The sequence below is a fragment of the Telmatherina bonti genome (genome assembly GCF_933228915.1).
Source record: "Telmatherina bonti genome assembly, chromosome: 13".
NCBI lineage: Eukaryota > Metazoa > Chordata > Actinopteri > Atheriniformes > Telmatherinidae > Telmatherina > Telmatherina bonti.
The window spans coordinates 13,416,657-13,439,884 of record NC_136611.1 but is presented as its reverse complement, the minus strand read 5'-3'; the positions used below and the strand labels follow the sequence as shown (position 1 = coordinate 13,439,884).

Sequence of the window (23,228 nt, the reverse complement as noted above, 5' to 3'; positions counted from 1 at the left end):
AACAAGGACACAATTGAATGAACTAAATTTACACCATCCTTGTGTCCTAAACACTTAGCAGTTCTATCTGAGTTGGAAGAAATAGTTCCCAACAAATGCACAAACTGTTGAGGCTGAGATGCACAGAATAACATAAACGTTTTGAATTTGGCTTTCATGTTGTTTCTTTTTGTATTTTTGTTGTATGAATTGTCAATAGTCATAGGCTGCAGTTGCAGATTTTAAGCAGGAGAGACCAATCAGTGAGCTATTCATTCATGGTGGTGATAAAATCTGAAAAAAAACTAATCAATGAAATGAAGAATTTAAATTGCTAAATGTTATCTAAAGGAAGACTTGTCGTTTCCATGAATAAACTGGATTCTACCAATAAATGCAAGTTAAACCAGCCTAATAGAATTTCCTTAAACCAAATAACATGTTCAAGGCTCTTTAACTTAATGTGGTAATCAATGGTATTACTGAGATCCAACAGAACAAGTATTGACATAGATTATATAGATCCACCAGTGTTGCTACAAAGCTTGCCGAGCCCTTACTTAAACTTTTCAAGCATGTCACACCGTTATGCTTAAAATTTAAAAAAAATAAAGAGGAGATTATGAGTTAACACTCCTCGATGAAGAATTTGATTAAGTCAACCTTAAAAGTCAATATCCATAAAATGATCAAATCCTGCACAGAGTATTAATTAAAGGAAACATTCTGATTGGACTGGGTCTAAACACAAGCTGATGGTTTGAGGAAGCTCTTTTTCTCTTTAGGAGAACAGAAACTGAACCGAACAGAAACTATATAAATCAAGTTCTACAGACATCTTTAAAGCGGTCGTGCTTAATGAGACAACATCAATAGTGGGAAGGATGTCATGGATTTTCTCTCTAATAGAAACAATTTTATTTGTGAAGAAACTGATTGAGTCATCACAACTGAGAGTTAAAGTAATACATGACTCCAGAGAGCCATGAGTCTTAGTCAGCCTGGTTACAGAACTAAAAAGAAACCTGGGGTTGTTCTTGTTCTCTACCAGTAATGAATAATAAGCAGTTGGAGCTACTCAAAGGGTTTGCTTTCTTGATAATACTTTGCAGACTAGGTGATTTTTTTTTTAAAAATAATTAAATTAATGCAATTTTCTTTTTAATAGTCTTAAAGTGTCATTTAAAGTACATGGCTGTAAATTATACCATGAAGCCAGCCTTTTCTTGATTAACTTGTTTTTCAGCAGGGCAACATTGTCTAGTGTTGTATGAAATGAAGCTGTTGCTCTCGACACTATTGAGTCTGTGTAGGAGTAAAGCTCTGTTATATTGCCACCTGGCATTAGTGGGAATGCAGTCCAACTGATTCCTTAAATTTGGTAGCATTACTGTCTGATAGACATCTACCTTCATGGAATTTCTTTTTGGCCATTGTGTAGTTAACTAATATAAACTGTTGATCTGTTGAAGACTAGCTCACTCATCTAACTTGTCTGCAGGACATTAATATTTCCTGGAGTTATATCTCCAAATGAAAAGGAAATAATAGTAGTTTTCCTCCTCTTCATCTTGTGGATGAATGGAAGGAATAACAAAGGGAAAAAAGCACCAAAGAACTTTTCTTTTTAAACTCTGTAGACCTCAAAGAAACACTGCACAACCTCAGGCACTAGTACACATGGAAGATGTTGGTTAGATTGCTATATTTCAAATGGGACTGCTTACAGATTCATGACTATCCATCAGTCACTCCTCTTGCTTCTTAAGATGACTGACAGTAGAAGCATAAACTTGTCCATGAGCACAGGAAGACATGCAACCACTTCAGCTGCCCTTGATGAAAAGATACGTGTCATATTTTAACGTGAAATTGGGTGCTGTGAGTCTGTCGGTCTTAAGATGATGTTCATATAGCCACAGACAATGTTAGAAATTCTGTAAATGTCTGATGAAATGGAGTTGAAACTCCAAAGATTCTCTTCTGACTTTCTTGTGGTCTAAGGAATCGGTCTCAAAACCTTCATTTTTTTTTCTCTCTTTCTTTCTCCCTCCCTTACAGCTGCAGCCTTTGTCTCTCGCTCTCTCTGCATCTGGCACCCTCACACCCCATCCTCTTTATCACTTTCCGCTTTGCCTACTCTCTAAGTCATCACTCATCCCCACTGTGTCTCACTTCCATCTATTTCATTTACATGTTGTCACACTGAACTCTATCCTGACTTCTTATTAAAGCTACCATTCACATACTTGGATTATTGGCAACCATTTCCCTCAGCTTTACTGCAGACTGCCCATCACTCTCTTGAATGCAGTGTGTTTCTGTTTTCCTTATCTCCAGCCATTAATTTTTTCTCTCCTCTTCTTTCTTTCTAAACATCAATATCCTCTGGCTAGATTCATGGGCTGGGCGATGCAGAAGATGTTTGCCTGTATGTTTGGAAGTGTTCATGTTAACCTCAACCATCTGTCAGCTTTGCACAAAGCCTCACAAAAGGTACGAGTGTCTGTAAATCCACACATGCATGTCCAGATAAGATATTGTTACACTGTTTTCAAACTACTGGCTCTCAGGGGTATTCATTCTGCAAAAAGTGGCGAGTACACTTTACATTTACAGCAAAGTTGTAATAGTTATGCTCCACACACATTCAGGGTCAGTGTGAAGCTATTTGATGTTCAGCCATCTAATGATATGGTAAACAGCTGCAGCCTTGTTTGTGTTCATACACTTTAAAGCAAGATAAACAAAATAAGTGAAGTGAATATTTTCATGAAAAGGGACATAAAACATTAAGACTTTTTTTTTTTTTTTTTAAAGAACATTTAAAAGTTTGTTTAATCTTTTTAAACTTAATCATTTCCTCTTTCTTTCCGAGCACAGCAACACTCTAATTACATGGTTGACTAAATAGGAGGGTAAATAAATCAGGCCGCTATAGCGGAGTGTATAAATGTGCATGTACAAACTGTATTAGGATATATTCTCTCTGTGAGTCTCACTGACATGCTTTGAAATAATGAAAGTTAAATCAGTAAAATGGCTTCAGCAATGCTATTTTCTCGGGGTGTAATGGCACATGTAACTGTATTCAGATTTTTTGATATGGAGCGGAGGCGTAGAGCGTTTTCACACGGAAGGCTAGCTGCCTTGCACATGCTTCCTCCATAAACAGCAACACTGAATGCAGCCCAGCTTCTGGCTGGCAGACATTATGGCTAGTAACTGCGTCAAGGAACTCCCAGAGCTTGAAGACTCACTTTTGTTTTTAAAATCTTCTGTTTTGGAGCGCTGCAGGTTCCCAGTGTAGCATGTAAATGGACATAGATAAGACGATAGCATTCTACCAGTTTTGTGCCGTGCTCTGTTAGAGACCGATCCCCCTGTAGTTCCACCCCTTTCACACGTGGATGGTATTGCATTCTCGCTGAAAACTCGTTCTGGATGAACTGTGCTCAACCCCAAAATCGCCACAAAAAGCATGAAGCCTTTTTTTCCTCTGTCATTTAAATTGTTTCTCTTTTAAATCAAGTTTAAAAAAATGAGTTTGTTATATTTAAAAAAATAAAAGCTTGTAAAATGGTTGAAGGCTTTTCACTTTAATACAGAAATGATGTGAAAGTGTGCTTAAACAATTCGTTTAACTAAAAATGTCATCACCTTGCAACTCAACATATTTTACTTGATCTTTTACAGTATAAATGCAATTAAATTTTACTATTAAAGGAAAACATAGAACTTAAACAAGTTTGATTGGACTATCTTTTATTTTTCTCTTGAAAGATCCTTCCCTGCCTTCTATGTATGTACAAATAATGTCCCTTTGAAAAAGAGGAAGCATGCCTGTGTATATGCCGTGTTTTCAACTTTTATTGAAAAAAATTACTGCAGGAAGTTTTAAAGGTGATTAAACATCACCTGTTTCCACCAAAGTTAAGCTGTTTTGCTTTTGTTGCCTGACTGTACTGGGAAAAAAAACAACTGAAAAGTGACCTTAAAACCAAGGTACTTACCAGACCATCTTTTGGCTTACCACTACACTCCTAGTTTTCATTGTTGACCATTTTTATTTTCCCTACAACAGTATCATCCAATTCTCAATGAATTTGAATTATCCATCTGCATGTACTAAACCTGGGAAAATGTTTAGTGGTTCATAAATTTACTGGATTTACATTTAATTTAGAATTTTTTTGTAAATTCATGTACATTTTCATCTTGTGATTTCACACATCATAAACATATCTTAATTAATATAAGACTTTTAGAGTGTTAAATGATAAACATATTTGTGTTTTAATGCTTTGCAAGCCCTAGTATAAATACTGAAACTGGTAAGACAGTTTAGTGAGGATCATTTTATTGTTTTTCTACAAGGGGGAAAAAAGCTTTCATAAATATTTTGAAGAACCTAGAAAACCTTTGTTATTGTGACACTTTTATTAAACAGTAAAACTTTTTTTTCTTAAGCTGTGGCAGAGCTGTGATACTTAAAACACAATAACATATAATCTCTGTGTTTACTGCACTCAATAAATAACTGAGTTTGCAATAGCAGCTTATTATATTCATGTCTGTAAAGGGAAAAATATTCCTAAAGCAAAAACCAAACAAAATACACGGTCTTTTTAAAGTTTGGAAATATTAGAGCAGGCAAATCTTCTCAAAATTTAGAGTTTAGATAATTTGAACATTGTCTTCTGATTGTAAATGTATCTTCCTGGCATCCCATTAGTCTGTTAATGTCTGACTTGTGCCGTTTGATCGCAGCACTGATTAAAGGTGATCTTGCAGATGAACCTGCAGAGTCCACCTTTTGTTTGCCATAATGAGCAACAATCTGAGGAATTTGTTTTTCTGAAGATGCTTTTGTTCTCTAATTCAGGACTCTCCACTGGTTTATGTGTATGTGCGTCAGAGCGCCGTGGATTGTGCTCTAATCTCTCTCGCTCTCTTCTGTCACAACCTGAAAGTGCCATACACTGTTTGTCCTCTCCACGTTAACAGCTCCTTCCTAAGGTATACTCACACTCACAGAGAAAGACACTAGTAAAAAGTAACCACTATGGCATAGTGGTTACTTTAGTGTATTGCATAGTGACTATGCAATACACTGTGTTCCCTTACAAAAGCTCAACACATTACCAGAAGGGATACAGAATTCTTTTGTCTCAGTAACAATAAAGCTCACCAAATTCCTTTTTAAACACAAAGAAATTACTTGATGACCTCAACCTTTACTTATCTGCTTGTTTTAAAGATCAATCTTACAGAAAGTGGGGGTGATCCTCCTGCCATCCTCTGCATTGACTGAGATGGAAGCTGAAAGGGACAACCTGTACTCTCCAGTCATGACTTCTGTAAGTTCAGCATGTTTATCATGTTTGGGAATGGCTCGAAAGTAAAACAGCGAGCAAGCCAGTTGAAGAGAACAAATTTTTGTTTTTGGTCCTGACAAATTAAAAAGTTAGGTTCTTTTTTTTTTTCTTTTTTTTGGTGGTCTGTGGTCATTTTGGGTAAAATTACCTCAAATGATTACTTGTAATTGTGTAACATTTTCAGGCTTTTAAGGGCAGTGTGAAAGCAAAAACAACCAAATTATCAGATAAGAAGAGGCTTTTGTCATTATGCAGGCAGTTATATTTAATAAATTTGCATGAAAGAAAAGATAAAAAAAAAAATGGAAAGGCATGATAAAAGGTACAAAGAAGAATCAATAAATAATAAATGGAATATCCTAATGTTCACTATACAGTAGAATATCAGGGGAATACTCCAAAATCAGGGCTATTCAACTCGATCCCTCGAGGGCTGCACCCCTGCAGGTTTCTTTACATCACTGCAATACACCTGACTCAAATTAGTGAGTTGTTGTGCAGAACTTCATTGGCTGTTGGATTCATTTAATTTGGATCAGGTGAGTTGGAGTAGTGATACATTGAAAACCTTCAATGTAGGACGGAGTTAAATAGCCCTGCTCTAAGTATATTTACATTAAAATCACACCTGTCTCTGGTCCAGGTGTTTTTTCTGGAACCTTTCAACTAATCAGGTCATCTCTGTGACTATTAGCACAGGTTTACTATGGCTGTCAGCTATGAACTCCGGTAGAACAATTAGCTGTCAATATATTGGTTGGTAGGAATTATTCACACAGGAAATCTGTGTCCTCCAGATAACAGAGAAATTTTCCAGTAGCTACTGAGATATTTCAGTTTATGGCCAAAATCAACAGTTTTACGACTTAGCTAAGCTACTATCATGTCTACATAGAGGTTGCAAAAGTAGAAATCTTCTGTTTTCTTTTGTTTTTTTTCCCCCAATTCAACTTCCGTTTGTTTTTTCAGTTCATATTCAGTTTTTTCAGCACTTAGCTTTAAACTGAGATGAAGCTGACTCAAGCCAAAGGAAAGATGGTGGGGAGTTGCAGCTCTTTGAAAATGAGAGAGTTGGGTCTTAAATGCAGTTGGACAAATTAACAGGATAATGAATAAAGGCTTTTCAAACTTATTTTCAGGGGTCTTTTTTTTTAGGAAATTGCCTGAAGTTAGCATCTCTGGAACATCGGCACACAAAGTTTTACTATTAATGTTTTTTTTTAGCCTTTATTGTAGCCTTTATTTTTGCTCTGTTTGGATGAAGAACAGCTTACTAGCTTTGCCCTGTTGTACTCTCAAGCCAAGTGTTCTTCATTTGGAAAGGTGTGTTTGTTTTTGTGTTGTTTGTTTGTTTAAACTATAAAAGGAAGTTGTAATCTACCACACATGGGCTGTGTTCAAATATCCACACTGGTACCAACCCCTTATTTACTGTAACGGGCTACACTATATAGCAGACTATATAGTGCGCTCATTCTGTTGGCAATTTGCACACAAAGCTGGTTATTTTCTCTCTGTTAAAGTGACTAGCAGCTCTCACCGTGGCAACCACCATGTGTTGCCGTTCCAAATCCAGTCCATTATTACATCGGATTTTATTCTTTCTTTGTTGCATATTTATTCAATAAATAAGGAATAAATAAGGACATACAATGATTGATGTTTTGTTTTTTTTGTTTTTTTTTCACGGCTTCAATGTTCATGTCACTTAAGCTACTTTGAGCTCCTGCCTGCAATACATTGTGGTCTATATTGACCCATCTAGTGACCATCGATGCTCGCTACTTTTTCATGATGCATTGTGGGTCATTTTTGCTCAACTCTTTTTCCCTCTGGACATTCGGAAACCCCTAGAAAATGGTGAGACCACTACATAGGGGCACTATGTAGGACAGCGCTGTCCAAAGTTGGTCCTCTGGGACCGCTGTCTGTTAGGTTTTTGATGTATCCCTGTTCCATTAAACGGATCAAACAGCCATTGAAGTTCTGCACAATGACTGATTAGTTTGAGTCAGGTGTGTTGGAACAGGGATACATGGAAAAACCTGCAGGACCAAGTGGCCCTCGAGGATCGGTGTTAGACACCCCTGGAATGGTGTGGACATTGGCACACAGCTCTGTCATCTTCTGTAAACATAAACACTTCTATATATACACACACACACACACCAATATTTTCCTTTTATTTTCCACTAGATTTACATTAGCAGCTGTTAATTTGCCATTCCCAATGTTCCCACTATGTCTGCCATGGATTTTATATGGATTTGATTTGTATTTGCAGCCCAGGGACACCCTGCTGTGAGTTCACAGCAACAGCTTGCAGCTATAAATGCCACACTTTGAATCAGCTGCGGACCTTTTTATCTACCTACTTCACTGATGAATAAATAATAAAGAAAAAGCCCATACTTGACCATCAAACAACTTTTGCATTCATTTTTTAATTAAATTTTTGCACCCTGTAAACAAGAGTTTGAGTTATCAAATAGTTCAAATATTTAAACCACACCTTCCATTTGGGATGTACATATCCTGAAATTGTTTCACATCATAAAACTGTCGACCTTTTGTAAATGGCTGAAGTAACAGTTGTAGCAGTTTGCATAACGTCGTAAGAGTAAATTTGGCAGGAAAAAAAAAAGAATTTAGTGTTGGTTTTTTTTCTTGAAAATTAATCTTGGAAAGCATATTTATTTTCCTTTGAAATGTTGCCATATTTGTAAGAAAAATGCATTTGTAGGATTAGTGACAGATGAGTATGTAGGTAAGTTGCACACATTTAAAAACTTTCAAAACTTCTTTGGCAATACCAGAATGTCTCATTCTATTGAGTTTTGTTGAGAGTGATTTATTGAATGGTTGAATTCTTAAAATATAAAACATGTAGGCAACTTAACTTATACATCTAACAAACACAAGTCTCGATAGCATGAGGAAGAACAATACACAGTCGCTACAGCCAGGTCACGATGGAATGACAGGAGTGCCACAAAAAAGAACAAATCTGGAAAAGAATGAGGACGTGTAAACAAATGCATAAAACGATAAATAAAAATGGAGAAATATATTTAGAAAAAATCTACCTTTTTTTTTTTTAAAACATTTTTTTTATTTTTCACATAATTTCTTTTTTTCCCCCTTTCCCTAGCAATGTCTTTATTCTTTTCTCTCCTTATTTCACTACAACCAAGCTGTTAGTCATCGGCATTGAGGCACGGTTTCTTGTTCACATGATGCAGTAATTAACTCCTTAGTGTTGACAAGCAACCCCTCCCCAAAGCCAAGCCATGGTTTCAGCGCAAGTCAGTATAGAAAAGAATAAGGAACTAGAAAAGCACTCAAAGAAGCACAAACCTCCGCCAAGGCCAAATTCCTTGGTTTGAAATGGTAATCCAGATCACCAGCAATATTAAATCAGTTCCTCATTTTCACATTTCAAACAAATCCTGACAATTTTATGAAAATCCATCCATAACTTTTTGAGTTATCTTGAACACAAACAGAAAAATGGATTTTATATCCATTTTATCTGGGTAAAACATAACCTCCTTGGTCGAGGTAAATATATAGGGAACATATGGAAAATGATAGGGAGATGTACAAGAACATATTTAGGGCCAATGAAGAAGGGGATTTTTTGGGATAATGTGAAAATAAAAAAAAATTCTCTAATATTTAGTCATTTTTGCTTTCATTTGTATTTTTATATATATTTACTTTATTCCTTTTTATTCAGATTTTTTCAAGCCTATAATTTCATAATGAGGTGCCTGATTATTACCTTATTAGCAGCTTCTGTGAGCATGAACTCTGCTCTGAGGTCAGTTGGACCATAGGGTCAAACCAGAGAAGTTGTGCCTACTGATTGCTTAACAGAAAGGGCAACACCTTTTGGTGTATTAGTGCGATGATGTGGGGAGTCTCTCTCACAGGAACATTGGACTTGTTGTCACTGGAAGCGATTTCAGTACACCAAGATATTAAGACAAGAATAACATCCATAGACAATGTCATATCTCCACAGTCTGGAACTAAACTCTGTTCCTCAAGATGACCATGATTGCCCCCACAGAGTTATCAGCGACTAACTCCAGAATTTGGGAGTGGAAGTGATGTGATGACCTTCCTCTAGTCCTGACCTCAACCTTGTTGACCAGAAATAAGCACGGCTTTGCTGTTTGTGCCACAGTGATCAAAGCAAAAGCATAGACCGAATTGCAAGAAAAGCTGGTTGAAAATGGGATGCCATCCCATTGCAGTGTGTGACCAAGATGGTAGTGATAGGTGTCTGGAATACAAAGCTTAAAACGAGTTTAAAGCAAAATAAGCTATTGGATACTGGTAAAGAAGATCTGTTTTTGTCAGTGCAACCCACATACCCAGTTCTGCTGCTCATTTTCTTACAAATGTGACATCATTTAAATAGGCTTTCCAAAGGTATGAGATTCATTGTGAAGAGGCATTGTTAAAACAATCAACCCAACACTGATTTCTTTACTTCTTTTAGTTTATGTTTAAAAGATATTGCAAACATTTGATTTATCACTTTATTGGTCAAAAACTATAAACCACGCTGTTATACAAACTATTTGTGTGTGTTAAACCAATAGTGATGAACTGAGTCCTTCAGAAAGCAAGTTTCCAATGTGAAAGCCCCTCAGCTGAACTGGCAGATTTTTGTCACTGAGGGTACCTTTAACAAAGGCTAATTCAGCATCCATCTTGCCTCTTGTGTGTTCTCTGAGGTCTCTCCAGCAAAAAGCAGTTAATCTGATGGTAACTTGTCTATTTCTTGTTCAGGCCCTTGTTTTCATCTTTTCCTCGCTTCCCCAAAAAAGGTCCTTTTAAGTTGCTTTGGTTAAACCACCGTGGTTCACACTCAGAACTGTCAGTATTCTGATGTCCAGTTGCAGGAGTGTGACACTGAAATGCCATAAATTGATATTTGGTGGGGGGGGGTAATGTATGGTATCCCAGCCTCAGGGTGCTGAAAGGCAGTGGTGGCTTCTTAAATTATTACAGTGTCCCTTTGCCATCCAAATGAGTCAGGGGTTTTGAGGTCAGAAACTGGTATAGTTCTAATTTGAAGTGGAGAATGTTGGTAATTAAGAAAAACTGAAGGATCAGCAGCCCAAATCATACCTATCATTGTAATTTGATTTTTAGTTTATTTTTGTGTGCATTCCCTTTAATTTACATTCGCTCTTCAACACTACCTTGCACTCCATGGAGTGTTATCACACTCAGCTCCTCAATCAGAACAACCTGTCTTTTCAGCTCTCCCTCATTCCCCAGCCTCATCCCACTTCCTATTCATTCTCACAAATTACCAGGAGGCTTGTGTTTTGCTGCTGAGATTCCAGCTGTGGAGTTGGCTGGAGTGTAGAAGCAATAAGGAAAGGGCAGAGAAATGAGAAGAATAGTGGCTGGCGTGAGAGCGTACTTGACAGGATGCCACTGATATTTTCTCTAATGTGAGGATTGTTGTTATTTTAACTCCTTATTTCCAAGTGTACATTATCTTCAACCTCTCACTCAAACTGTTTAGTTTTTTCAAGTACCTTGGTAATGGTCTTTGCTCATTGCTTGCATTCATTCTCGTTAATGACTAACATTGTTGATGATTATCTCTTTATGTATGTAACTAGCCAGGAAGATATTTGTGCTTTGTATCAATTTTCCTAATGGCACATTTCATTTGGAGGAGTTATTGGTTTTATTAAGGGCAATATTGCACGATACAGCTCAATGAAGCAGGTCAGTTTGATGTTAATACGCAAGACTGCAGCCACAGTGGTACATAAAAAGCTTGTTTATTAGTGATGCAGTAGTTGTTTTGCCTTTTTATTTTTATTTATTTTGTTTATTTCATTTATCATTTATGTGAGTAAGCATATCGGTTTTGCGTGAGAAAGCAGGTTTGTTTATTGGTTGTATTTCAGTGTTAATAGACCTTTATTGTTTATTGAGTGTGGGCCTGCTTAGCTGCTGTTCAGTGGTAATTGAATTTTCCTTGTAAGGGGAAAACAGTACTTGAGGCAAGGGAAGTATCTCTGAATGTCATAAAGTGTCCCCCACAGTCCCTCTATATGTCTGCACTTTATCCTGCTCCTTCTGTTTCAACGTGTCTTCCTTCAGTTGCCCTCCATGCTCTGTATCCCTGCATCTTTGTGTTTTCTTCAAGATCTTTATTGAAGTACTGTTCATGTATATTTAAAACATGTCTGCAGCCATTGTATACTAATGCCCCCCCCCCCCCCCCCCCCCCCCTTCTACCACAACTTTTCTGATCTTTTTTTTATTTTTGCTGTTTTATCTCTCTCTTCCTCTCATCTGTCCTGCCTCCTCAGCTGGTACGTGAGCTGCTACATGAGGGTCAGGCGATAAGTGTTGGTGTGTCAGCAGAGTCTGGCCAGGGTGGCCAGTGGCTGGCTCGCATCAGGCAGCTCATCAAAGAGGGATCTGTCCCCGATGTCAGTCTGGTCCCTGTGGGCATTTCATACGACTGTGTGACCAACATAAAGGTTCATGCGTATAAACACACACTTACAAGCAGACACACTCGTACACACCCTTAATAAGAGCCATCTGTAACTGTTATGCCCTGAGGACAGACACAGATTTGGTCTGGAATAAAGGTTTTCAGACTTTTGAGAGGAGGACATGTTAGCCAGAGATGCTGCCCGAAGCCAAAGAAACAAATGCATGCCAGCCTTCGTGTGTAAACAGGAAGTCAGTTACCATAGCTAGGTTTATAGATCTGACTTGCTCAGTAAAAGTTGCAGTAGCTGAAGTTAATGACATGCTGCCAATGGAAGTACACCGCTCAATAACATAAAGATAACGTGTAATTAGTACTACGTAAAACATGACCAGTAACACTTCTGGGATATCAGTCTGCCCATTTAGGAAGTAACATAAATTGTGAATCAGTTTAACCAGCTGTGGTACAAATGGAACGGAAAACAGGTGGGATATGAATACAATACAATAAGATACTTTTTATGATGGGAGTTTGCAAATATGTAGCTAACACAATAACCTATTGGGTGTGGTAGGGTTTTCTACAGCTGGAGGCACAGGCCAACGGTGCAAAGGGAGAGACACTCTTTCTTACACTATAAAGCGAGGTGCAGTGTGTGTTTTCCTTCTTTGTTGGACTTGAAGCCGTTTATTGTGTGCTTCTATCTTCCAAGCCTGATATAAAATCAGATCTGCAGACATTTTTTTACTTGTGCGCTGCAACAAGTCTGGTAAATGTTTTTCAGGAATGCAGAATATTTTTAAAATAATTACCAAGTTTAACCTTGTTTTGCCATAGATTTGATGTGTTAAAAGGAGAAGAACATTTTAAAATAATATGAGGCATGCGTCTGGCATAGAAGTGCCTCATTGCATGGCATCAAAGCCACTCTGCTGCTGTGTTGCAGAAGATGATGTACATGCCACTTGAGTGTGTTCAGTGTTTCAGGGACATGCAGACTTGGCCTACTTAGTGCTTTTCAGGCACTTGATAGGGTAGTAATGGTACAGTTTATCTGAATTTAAAAGTGTTTGGGTTTGCGTAGTTTCTATCCATATCTCCCAAAATTAATTGTTGGTCAGAGTGCGAACCTTTTTCCAAAAACAAAAGCACTGACAACTGATATCTTGTCAGTTTGTGTTACATTTAACAATATTTATCACCCAAATGAAGCTTCGATTATTGATGTCACTTGAAGTGTCACACTGATAGTGTAAAGAAAAAGTGTTTTTTCTCACAGCATTGCTCTCTAAATTCTTATAGACCAGTACCGGTCGATCAGCTGATGTTTGCAATTCATTTTGTCGATGCATTGGTGATGGCTATTTTTCTTCATTAAACCTGGCCTGTCATCTGCACTTTGAGACTATACTGGAGAGGGGGTGTTGCTTTGTGTTAATTGCAATAATAAGGTCCTTGCCCCATCATTATGCTCTTTCATTTAGACACATTAAGTGCTGTACACAGTCTTTACACTCATACACACACTCTGAGATTGGCTATTTATCTTAGTGTTGCTCATGCTGTAGAGTCAGTTTATTAATTATTCTGCTGATGGAATGCCTGCCCTTAAGGCAAAGACTACATTATATGATGTGATGATGTTAAAGTTTTGTGAATGTGTGTCTTTGTAAATTTTGTGTGTTGCGATAGGTGGGCTTAAGATCAGCTTTGCATTGGCTATGGTCGTTCCTCCTGGGGAAACCAAGTGGAAGTGTGAGAATCCACTTCGCCCATCCCTTTTCTCTTAAGGTGTGTTGCAGAAATATTATATCAGTAAAGACTAGTTGTGTAACTTCTGACTTGAGAACTTCATGATGGCTGAGCATTGAACCCAAATATTTGTGTTTATGTACTCATTTTTTGGTAGTCCAGCCGGGTCTGAGAGTTGGTTTCAGTTAGAATTAAAGTAATGGTTTGATGTTCTATTTCTTTGAGGTTTGTTTCCTAAGATAAAGATTTCTCATTATATTGTCCTGTTTGGCTCCCATGACATGGGGTCATTGATGTATTCTTACTTGGACTGATAAGCAGTAAGCCTTGTAAACAATGCTGGCTGGACTTTTAAAAGTAAGTTTGTTTTTAATAACCAGTGCTGAATCTGTTGTTTTGTTTAAACTTTTTTCTCAGTTTAATACTGTTTTTCAGCCATTGAATTTAGTCTCACTTGAACTGAAGAATACTGTATTAAGTAAAAAATTAATCAGTGACTTGCTGGGGACTTGGACTTTCCAAACTTCTAGGAATAATGATTAATTACAGAGTGGCTATGTTGCTATTTTCTTGGTATATCTAATAATAGAAATGTATAATATGATGTTAATAATGGAGGCATGAGATGCAGCAGGAAGTTTTTCTACTTTTTGGAGTTCAGTTAACTAGAACATCTGTATTAAATGATTTAGAGGTAGCGCTCACAAGGTCTTTCAGAGTGCGTGTGTGTGTACATGATCCTTTTTGTCTGCATATGTGTGTAGGAGATGTGCGAGTCAGGGAGGTGCAGAGTGAATGAATGGCTCCCTCTACAGGACCTGTTGCTTCCAGTTATCCTCAACAACAGGTAATTACACCTGTTTGCACAAGTTGGTCTGAGTATATGATATAACCATAGTGGAATTCAGATTTTCTTTATCTATCATCTGTAAAATTTCTGAAAAGTTTCTTTTGCTTAAACTTGGAAGAACTTTCCCTTTAAACATTAAATTGGCACAGATATGATACAAACTGATCAGAGTTTCATCCTCTTAGACTCGGTCCAGTTACCATCAGCAGTCCACTGTCTGCCAGGAAAAAAGATAACCGAAAGAAAAACATTACTGCTCAATCTGCTTGGTGTCTATTAAGCAGAGTTGCTTTTTTCCATAATATGTTTAATTCTTTTCAGATAAAGGGGTGCTAAAAATGGGCTTGAGTGAAAAAACATTGCAAGTCACAGATGTAAAGATGGTAAAGTGTCGCAATTACCAGCATGTGTTCACTTTTAGCTCACTGTGAATCTCTGCATAATAATCATGCTGTACTACTTGTTCCTCCTCTTCCTCATTTTTGCCCATGTAAAACCTGCAGAGGAGATGTGTGGGTGGCTTTGTAAAAATTAGAACTCTTCACATGCAAGAATTTATTTACAAAGGTGCGCAAACTCTGTGCAGTTTATTTATTCTTGGTTGAGATGAACCCTGTCAGTCGGTAAGTCTTGTGCATCAACAAAGCCAAATTAGACACGCTCTCTTTGATAGACTTTTGCATACATTTCACACATACATGCAGAGCCAAGATACAAATATAACTCTTGTGCTGTGCCAGTGTTGCACCAGATAAATGGTGCTAAAAAGAAAATCAAACACATCTCAATTTCAGAATGATGTACCTCGAAGTGTTGAGTGGATAAATGAACCAGACTTGATAAAAATTTACGTGGAAAATGGCTTTTGGCCTTTTTTCCGCTCAGCTGAAGGAAATAATGCTGGCTTACACAGATTTGTTTGATGTTTTATTTAACCGCCTTGAAATGTAAATGCAATTCACAGCAATGCGATCTTACAGCTAAAAGCCTACAGTGTACCTTTTCTATAAGCTTGAAGCTTGTTAGTTTTCTTCAAAGTCATAATCCTCCAGATTCTGCTGTGGTTGGCGAAAGCTGCGGTTACCATGGTTACATTAAAACACTCCGTAGCTGATTTGTGAGAAATACAACCACACAGCTGGCGATGTAAATAACTCCATGCAATATTTAGAACTAAATGATAAAGGAAAATAAAAACAACTATTTTAAAGGGATATTGTGAGAGAATTTCTCCCAGCTAACCTTGAAAGGGTGTATCACATTCAAAGGAATAATTAATTTCAGGACTTCACCTTTATGCACACCTTTTGCAATGGTAGCCACCATGTATCAAAAAGCCACTGATGAAGCTGTGACATCTGATACTTAATGGAGTGTTCACTCAGGTGAAGAGGTTCAAACGCCAGCTTTTAGTAGCGGTAAAGCCTGACAAAAAGCCAGTGGGTAGACTTCATAAGTTGGCATTTACTGGGACAAAATACTTACCACAACTTTGAAAGCTACTAAAATTACATGAACACCTCTGAACTCATGAGGACACAAGTGTATGGTCCTTGATTTTAGCAGGATCTGTTGTTATGCTGCCTATGGTAATGAGCGAAGCTCTAACAAAACGAATGAAAAAACTTCGCTTTAAACTAATTTAGGCAGTACAGCTGACTTGCTTCTTAATGTTGAAGCGACTTTCTGGATGCTTCAGTCGCACTGCCTTTTAAGTCCCCTCTCTTGGTGATGGTGAAAATGGTTTTTGTTCTGCTGCTGAATATCCATGATCCTGCATTTTTCTACATTTTTGTAAATGACTATTGGAACAGATTTTCCAGTTTGCCAAGATGTTTCTTCTATTCGTGTTTCAGTCACTGAATGCAGTGATTGAATGCAGTCATTCTTATTCAGTGTTGATGGTATCTGTCCTTTAACAGTGGCTGTAGTTTTAGGATTGCAGACTGTCATGGCCCTTCCTTACTGGTTAACCAGTTGTAAACATAAAAACAATCTAAAGTTATTCTCTTATGAGAGCTTTATCAGATATTTAGCTGAGGTTGAAATACACCATTGAGAACACATATATAAATGTAGATATATCAATTTTGGCCAGTAAACAACAAAATGTTACACAATGTCACTTTAAAGCTGTTGAGTGTAACTTTTTTCCATATCATGTAAATTTGAAAGCTTAAAGTTTGATGAAATTACAGAATAAAAAGTAAACTAACACAAATTTCTTCCCTTCTTTCAATGTTTCCTTTAAGAGTTAACTGCGTGTTTGGTAACAGGCGGATGTCATGGCTTCTGCCTTCTTATTATCCATCTGCACTTGAAGAACAAAGTTGTCCAGACAGAGACCTCAGTGTTGCCATTATCCTCCACCTCATTGTTTGTAAGTTAATCCTTATCTTCCCATGAGGAATTATGAAGTCTTGGAGATATGTAAATGATGCTACCTCTGTTTGTGTGTGTGTGTGTGCGTGTAGCGGCAACTTCCTGCATGGCTGTGATGTCCACCAGTCTTGTGTCAAGTCTTTTGCTGTATAGGCACCGCAAGGTACATCTCTGTGTCAGTGGGTTTGCAAAGAAAATGTTTCCCTGGTGTTTCCTACATTTAAATCTGCCTCCGCTCCTCTCAATATCCATCAGTTCTCCAAAAGGCTCATAAAATAAATTGGTTTTAGAGCTAGCGTAGTCAAGTGTGGCAATGATTTTTCTGAGTCATACCCATCGTTCTCTAACTAATGTCACCATATGGTTAATGCTCCTGTCAGATTTTGCAATGAAATGACTCCTTCTTCCTCTGCTCTCCAGGGCGTGAGAGCATCCGTCCTGTGTCGTGATGTGGCCTGGCTGACAGAGGAAGTCCTGTTCAGAAAGAGAGATGTTGGATTTGGAGGAAGTTTAGTGGAGGTTGTTCACTATTCCCTCTCTCTGCTTGCCCCTCACCTCATCATTGCTGCAGCACCGTCCAGGTTGGTTTCCAAGAAACAAAGAGCAGAACCCTGGTAAAAGTAAAATAAATGGAGAATTCCTATTTTCTGTCAGTTAAAGCTCTTTTTTCTCTCTCTCTCTCTCTCTCTCTCTCTCTCTCTCTGTCTCGCTCTCTCTCTCTCTCTCTCTCTCTCTCTCTCTCTCTCTCTCTCTCTCTCTCTCTCATTAGGAAAGACCCTCTCATTGTGCCCCGTCCTTCTTTAGCTGCTACACTTCACCTCTCCCTCCAGGCGCAGACGGTGACACACACCTTTATACTAGAAGCTGTTGGAGGTGAGTGACTTTAAGTGGTTGTGTTTTGTGTGGTTAGCAGAACCTCCCTGCATTACTTCAGTTTAAATATCCTGAGATCCTATGTTCTTCAGGCATCTTATTTTTCGTGGGAGTTCTTGGCAGCTACTCTGGCTGTTGGCATGTCAGTGTGGAAAATCAATTTGAGAGATGACATTTAAAACTGGGAGAAGTTGATATTTGTGATCTTTAGTGGAGACCAAGTAATAGCAGTGCCTGGGTACTTTACATGCAGGCTGGATTTGATTTTTATTTTTATTTTTTTTATTATTTTTTTTTAACAAGGACAAAATGCTATGAGGAGTTGGCTTCTTTCAATCATTCATTTCTTAAATTTCAAAGTGATGCATCAATACAGGTGAATGTTAAAGGCTGTATCCTGAAAAATGCATTTTGGGTCTTAAAAAGGCTGTTTTATGAACCTGTGGCCAGTGAATCAAATTTCAGATGCAGTGATTCTCCAGCCAGCTAAACCTAGGCTTGTGAAACTTTCAAAGTTAGACAAACAAACACAGCTAATGTGCTTATGACTATCTCTTACTGCATATATGCATGCAGCTGGACTCAAAGGTGTCCAACTCACTGCCAGACATGGTCCTGCGACAGTCTGCAACAAGCTGAGAAGGATATACAACCCTAATTCCAATTAACTTGAGAAGCTGTGTAAAATGTAGATATAAACAATACAGAGATTTGCATATTGTTGACCCAAAGCAAGACACTTACTGTTCAAATTGATCATTTTTATTGTTTTGTTGCACATATTAGCTTATTGTCACGACCGGCGCAGAAGGCTGTGACAACAGTGAGGGAAAGCCACGCTGTTTATACACAAAGATGTATTTTGTTAAAGAAAGAAATTAAAGTATGTGTATGCAGCGTGTAAACGTGGAATTCAGTGGTGTAAAGTGGTTGCAAGTCAGTGTCTGAACAAACCAAGCTGTGGGCTGAGAGAGCTGGAGAGCAAACAGCCCACAGCCTTATATAGGCAGGTGCTCTGATGACTGGAACCGCCCATAGCACACCTACCTACAAATAAAGAAAAACATAGTTAAGGCCAGGGCGTCACAATGAAATGACAGCTGAAATTGGCTGAACATTCCAAAAAGGGTGGCATTGCTCGACAGCTCTGCTGTACCGAAAGCTGTCCACACATTCCCTGCTTCTTTCACCTGTCACGCTGTCCTGGTCTGCACCACCACTTTTTTCTCCCCGCTTAGTCTCCTCTACCACTTCTGACTGTTTAGCAAACAGGAAACCTGTGCCATAATCTTTAACATATTCCCCATTCCCCAAAGTGACTGACATTTTGACTGCAGCCGGACCTTCATCAGCCGGGGTGATGATAATGATGATGATAGAAGCTGTAGTAAGCTGTACTACCTTCACATCACTGTTTTTCGTAAGGAGATTACTAAACCCAGAAAGTCTGATCCAATATAGCCAGTTAGCAGTGAACACGTATACAAAGTTACAATAAAGTGATGAAAACATGTCAGTACAACAACTGTTTTATCCTCATGTTACCTCGTCTCATTACATTTATGATACTGGTTATGTCAGCTTCCTGCTGGCTAACTGGTTGTGTTTTCTGGCTAAAACAGCTGATCTTAATTGTAGTTATTTTATGTCTTTCTTAACTAAATCGTCCTATTGAAAGTGAGATCTTGATTTTTTTACACACGACTGGTCTTCAGCCAACCCAAACGGGCTCATGTCACTCCGCTGCTAATCACACTTCACTGGCTTCCGGTTGCAGCACTCATCAAATTCAGAGCTTTGCTTCTGGCTTATAAAACAAGAACTCAAATGGCTCCTGTCTACCTTCACTCCTTAATCCAGAGCTACACTCCCTCTCAACACCTACGTTCCACTAGTGAGACGCCTCATGTTACCACCACTATGTGGGACTAAATCACTAGCCAGACTCTCCTCTGTTGTGCCACGATGGTGGAATGACCTCCCAAACTCTGTCCGCTCTGCAGAGTCCTTGTCTACTTTTAAGAGCAAGCTGAAGAGTCGGCTCTTCAAGGAGCACTTCCACACTTAGTTTAGCTATATCTGTTGGAACAGTTGGAGAACTTAACCCAGTTCTTTGCAACAAACATTATGATATTCATTGTTTGTATTTTAACATGGGTAATATTGTGTGGTGGGGTGGGGACAAAAAAAGTCATGTCAAGATCGGCGTCCAACTGGACTCCAGCAGTCCACTAGCACCTTCCTAATGATGTTCTGTACTGTTTGATTTCATGCTTGTGTTGTTCTCACTCTCGTATTTAAGTCGCTTTGGATAAAAGCTTCTGCTAAATGACTGGAGAATAGAATAGAATTTTTACTCGTCATTCAGCAACATTAAAAGTTTCTGATTTTATTTAATGTCAAGGTTATTTCTTGTGTATTAATAGTCAGATATTCTGTCTTTAAAATGTGCTAGAGGCGGCTTCTGTTTAGGTGTGTAAGACAATATACAGAAACAAAACATTTTTTGGGATTGTTTATTTATTTACATATTTGTCCATATTTTATACTGATGCATCTGTTAGCCTCTTTGCCAAAAAAAATCCATTCATTTTAGACCAGACTGCATCATCCTGTTATTACTATATTAGAAATGTTTGTCTAGATTCTGTGATTCCTGCTGACTTGCTACATTTAAAAAAAAAAAAAAAGTTGCATGTTTGATTTTCACATTTAAGAGAGTACAAAGATTTGTGATGTTGTTAGTCATATGTGCCGGTCTGGGCAAAGATGACACACTTGATTTTCTTTTTTTATGTTCCTGTCACCTCCAGATTACAGAAAACTACCTGATGTAGTCTTAAAAAATTTTTTAAAAAAATACCTGTAATGTCATCTGAAACAACATGTGAAGGTGAAACTTGACATTAAACGTAACGGTTGCTGGTATATTAATATTGCATTATTAACTTTAACATTAGGGTCACTTTCACAGGCTTAGAAAAGTATTCATTAAACTTATCCTTGTTTTGAAACATTTTTCTTCGCCTTTTCTTTGTCCCTTTACTCTTTGCTGCTTCTCTCCAGCAAACTGCAGTAGAGATGGACAGGAAGTGTTGGTTTTTTCAAAATTAAGTTATTTGCGGAGGCTTGTCACGTTTTCAGCACGAGTTCATGCTCTTATTATGATCTGTAAATGTGCTCAAATATAGACTTTGTTTATGGATCCTTTCATACCGAATAATTTACATTAGTAAAATCTGGTTTTCAAAAAAATCATAATTCAGAGGGCATGGCAGCCTTTATTTTGCTGTGGGGGTGCGCCACCATCATATACTTGGAGCAGAAACCCTGACTTGTATTTTCAACTAAAACTATGCCTTTTTTTCCTCCATATTTAAGTTTTACTAAATGACATTTAAATAATTCATGAGAGTGCTTATTTAGTCAGCGTGCTTCTCTCTGGCAGTGGGGTTTGGAGCACACCATATTATGTATCACTAATGTATGGTAATCATCTAATGGCAGAAAGCCTAGAATCCCACATCCTTACCACAGTCTTGTATCAATTTATTCTGTAGCTCAGAGATATCCGTCTGCTAAATTTAATTATCAAGCTGACAGGAAGGCTTGGGTGAAGCCACAGCTTCTGTAGCCACATTCCAGCATTGTTGGTGGAGGTAAAAATTATTTTTTGATGTTACAGGAAGGTACCTTTACTGTATGATTCCTTATTCCCACATTACTTGCTTTGATATTTGGTTTGTGCGGCCGAAAGCCCTGGTGTAATCTGTGCATGCATGGTGCGATCTTACCTCCAGATTTTGTTTTGATGTTTGGTGAAAAGCCATGGATTAAACGCTAATTTAAGGACACCTGAAGGGAAATCTTCTAAGCCTCCACAGGGATTTGTGTGTAACATCATCTTTTTAGGAGTCCTTTTTTGTCATGTTGGAGGGCTGTTGTGTTTCGGGAAAGAAACAATGCAAGTGGGGTTTTCCTGTTAGCACACACACACTCTCTTTCTCTCTGTAGAGAGAGATACAAGCGGCCCTTGGGTTAAGCGGTTCTTGACTTATGTCGTTTTCACTTTACAACGCTCAATAAATAAATGTAAATAAAAAAAATAGAGTAACTTTCAAAGTTACAAGGTTAGTTCTTGCAACCCCTGAGATTGAGACAACAATTTTACTTTAATTGAAATGTCTATTTTAATTGCCTGTACTTTTTTCCATTAATATAATGTATAACTTGTATTTAGATAGTTATTAAGTGACTAAGGGATTAAGTAGGAGTATTTAAAGGTAAATCTGTTTCTACGTGGAATTTCAGGTTATGCCATGACGTAGGAACAGAACTCGTTCGTAAACTGAGGACCGTCTTTATAAATATATGCAATAAATTGTAGAGAATTCATCACCTGATTTGATATTAAAGACCCAATTGGATTAAAATGCATATTTCTTTTCTTATGTTCTTGATTAACTCCAGCAAACGAGTGTGTTTTTTTGTTTGTGTTTGTGTGTGTGTGTGTGTGTGTGTGTGTGTGTGTGTGTGTGTGTGTGTGTGTGTGTGTGTGTGTGTGTGTGTGTGTGTGTGTGTGTGTGTGTGTGTGTGTGTGTGTGTGTGTGTGTGTGTGTGTGTGTGTGTGTAGCATGTGCAGTGTCAGCCATGCTGTGTGAGGTGGTTTTCAGTGGAGTCAGCAGCAGGGTGAGGACTGACGGAGTGGAGGGAGAGGAGGTCAAAGGTGACATGGAGTTTGATGTGGTGCTCTGCCAGACTGAGTTGACGGAGAGAGCCTTGCAGCTTTGCCATCTCCTGCCTCCAGGCGTCATGCCAGTAAGTTTGTATTCATATCACACAAACACACACCCAGTGCGTCTCATTCAATGGATGTTTAATGGAGCTGAACAGCCATTCATCCTGCTCTGCTGCCTCTATCTCAAACAGAGAAAGGTTTTAGATTGTGCTTGTGTGTACTGTGTGTGTGCGTGGTTGTGTAAGTATGTGCGTCATCAGACTGACTTCAAGGGTTCCGAATTTGAGCCAGTAATACTTTTTCTTTCCGTTTGCACACCTTTCATTTCACCAGCTGCTTTTTCTTGTCTCCTCCGCTTCTAGCTTTGTTTCTATCCTATTTTTCACCAAAAAAAAAAAAATCTCCCCTGCTCTCATCCCCCGTCTGGCCGCCTCTCATTGTCCCTCTGTGATCTCTGCTACATTTCTACTACACACCTTACTCTCTCTGTCAGCCGTCTCCCTCTGCATTTCTAAGTTAGGCGATGGGCTGAGGCTATTTTTGCTTCTTCCTGCATTTCAACACCGAGCTAACCCAATCTTGCTCCCTTGCTCTCCCCAGCCCTGTCAGTCTTCCCAGAGTTTTGCCCTGGATGCTGTCGACAGTCTTGTCCGCTGCGGCATCTTGATCATGGAAGAAGTAAGAAGACGTAAAGATTTCTGAAAGTTGTTCTTTCAAAGTGTACATAATTGAAAATAGCACTGGTTTTGAAATGTTATCTTGCCTAAAGTTAACTTCATTATTCAGTGA

The 23,228-nt window shown here is 38.3% G+C and overlaps 1 protein-coding gene across 1 annotated transcript in view; it reads left to right on the top strand.

Annotated features, from left to right (window-relative positions):
• gpat2 (glycerol-3-phosphate acyltransferase 2, mitochondrial) overlaps positions 1-23,228 on the top strand; it is a gene marked incomplete at both ends in the record, with an annotated part of 41,696 nt that overhangs the window by 4,602 nt on the left and 13,866 nt on the right. The window contains 12 exons of the mRNA XM_079251618.1: positions 2,376-2,475; positions 4,865-4,998; positions 5,240-5,339; positions 11,711-11,884; positions 13,537-13,635; positions 14,361-14,443; positions 16,699-16,826; positions 16,921-16,991; positions 17,249-17,409; positions 17,598-17,701; positions 22,335-22,519; positions 23,040-23,117. Of these exons, the coding sequence (XP_079107744.1) occupies positions 2,376-2,475; positions 4,865-4,998; positions 5,240-5,339; positions 11,711-11,884; positions 13,537-13,635; positions 14,361-14,443; positions 16,699-16,826; positions 16,921-16,991; positions 17,249-17,409; positions 17,598-17,701; positions 22,335-22,519; positions 23,040-23,117 (1,417 nt within the window). The remainder of the gene's footprint in view (positions 1-2,375; positions 2,476-4,864; positions 4,999-5,239; positions 5,340-11,710; positions 11,885-13,536; positions 13,636-14,360; positions 14,444-16,698; positions 16,827-16,920; positions 16,992-17,248; positions 17,410-17,597; positions 17,702-22,334; positions 22,520-23,039; positions 23,118-23,228) is intronic.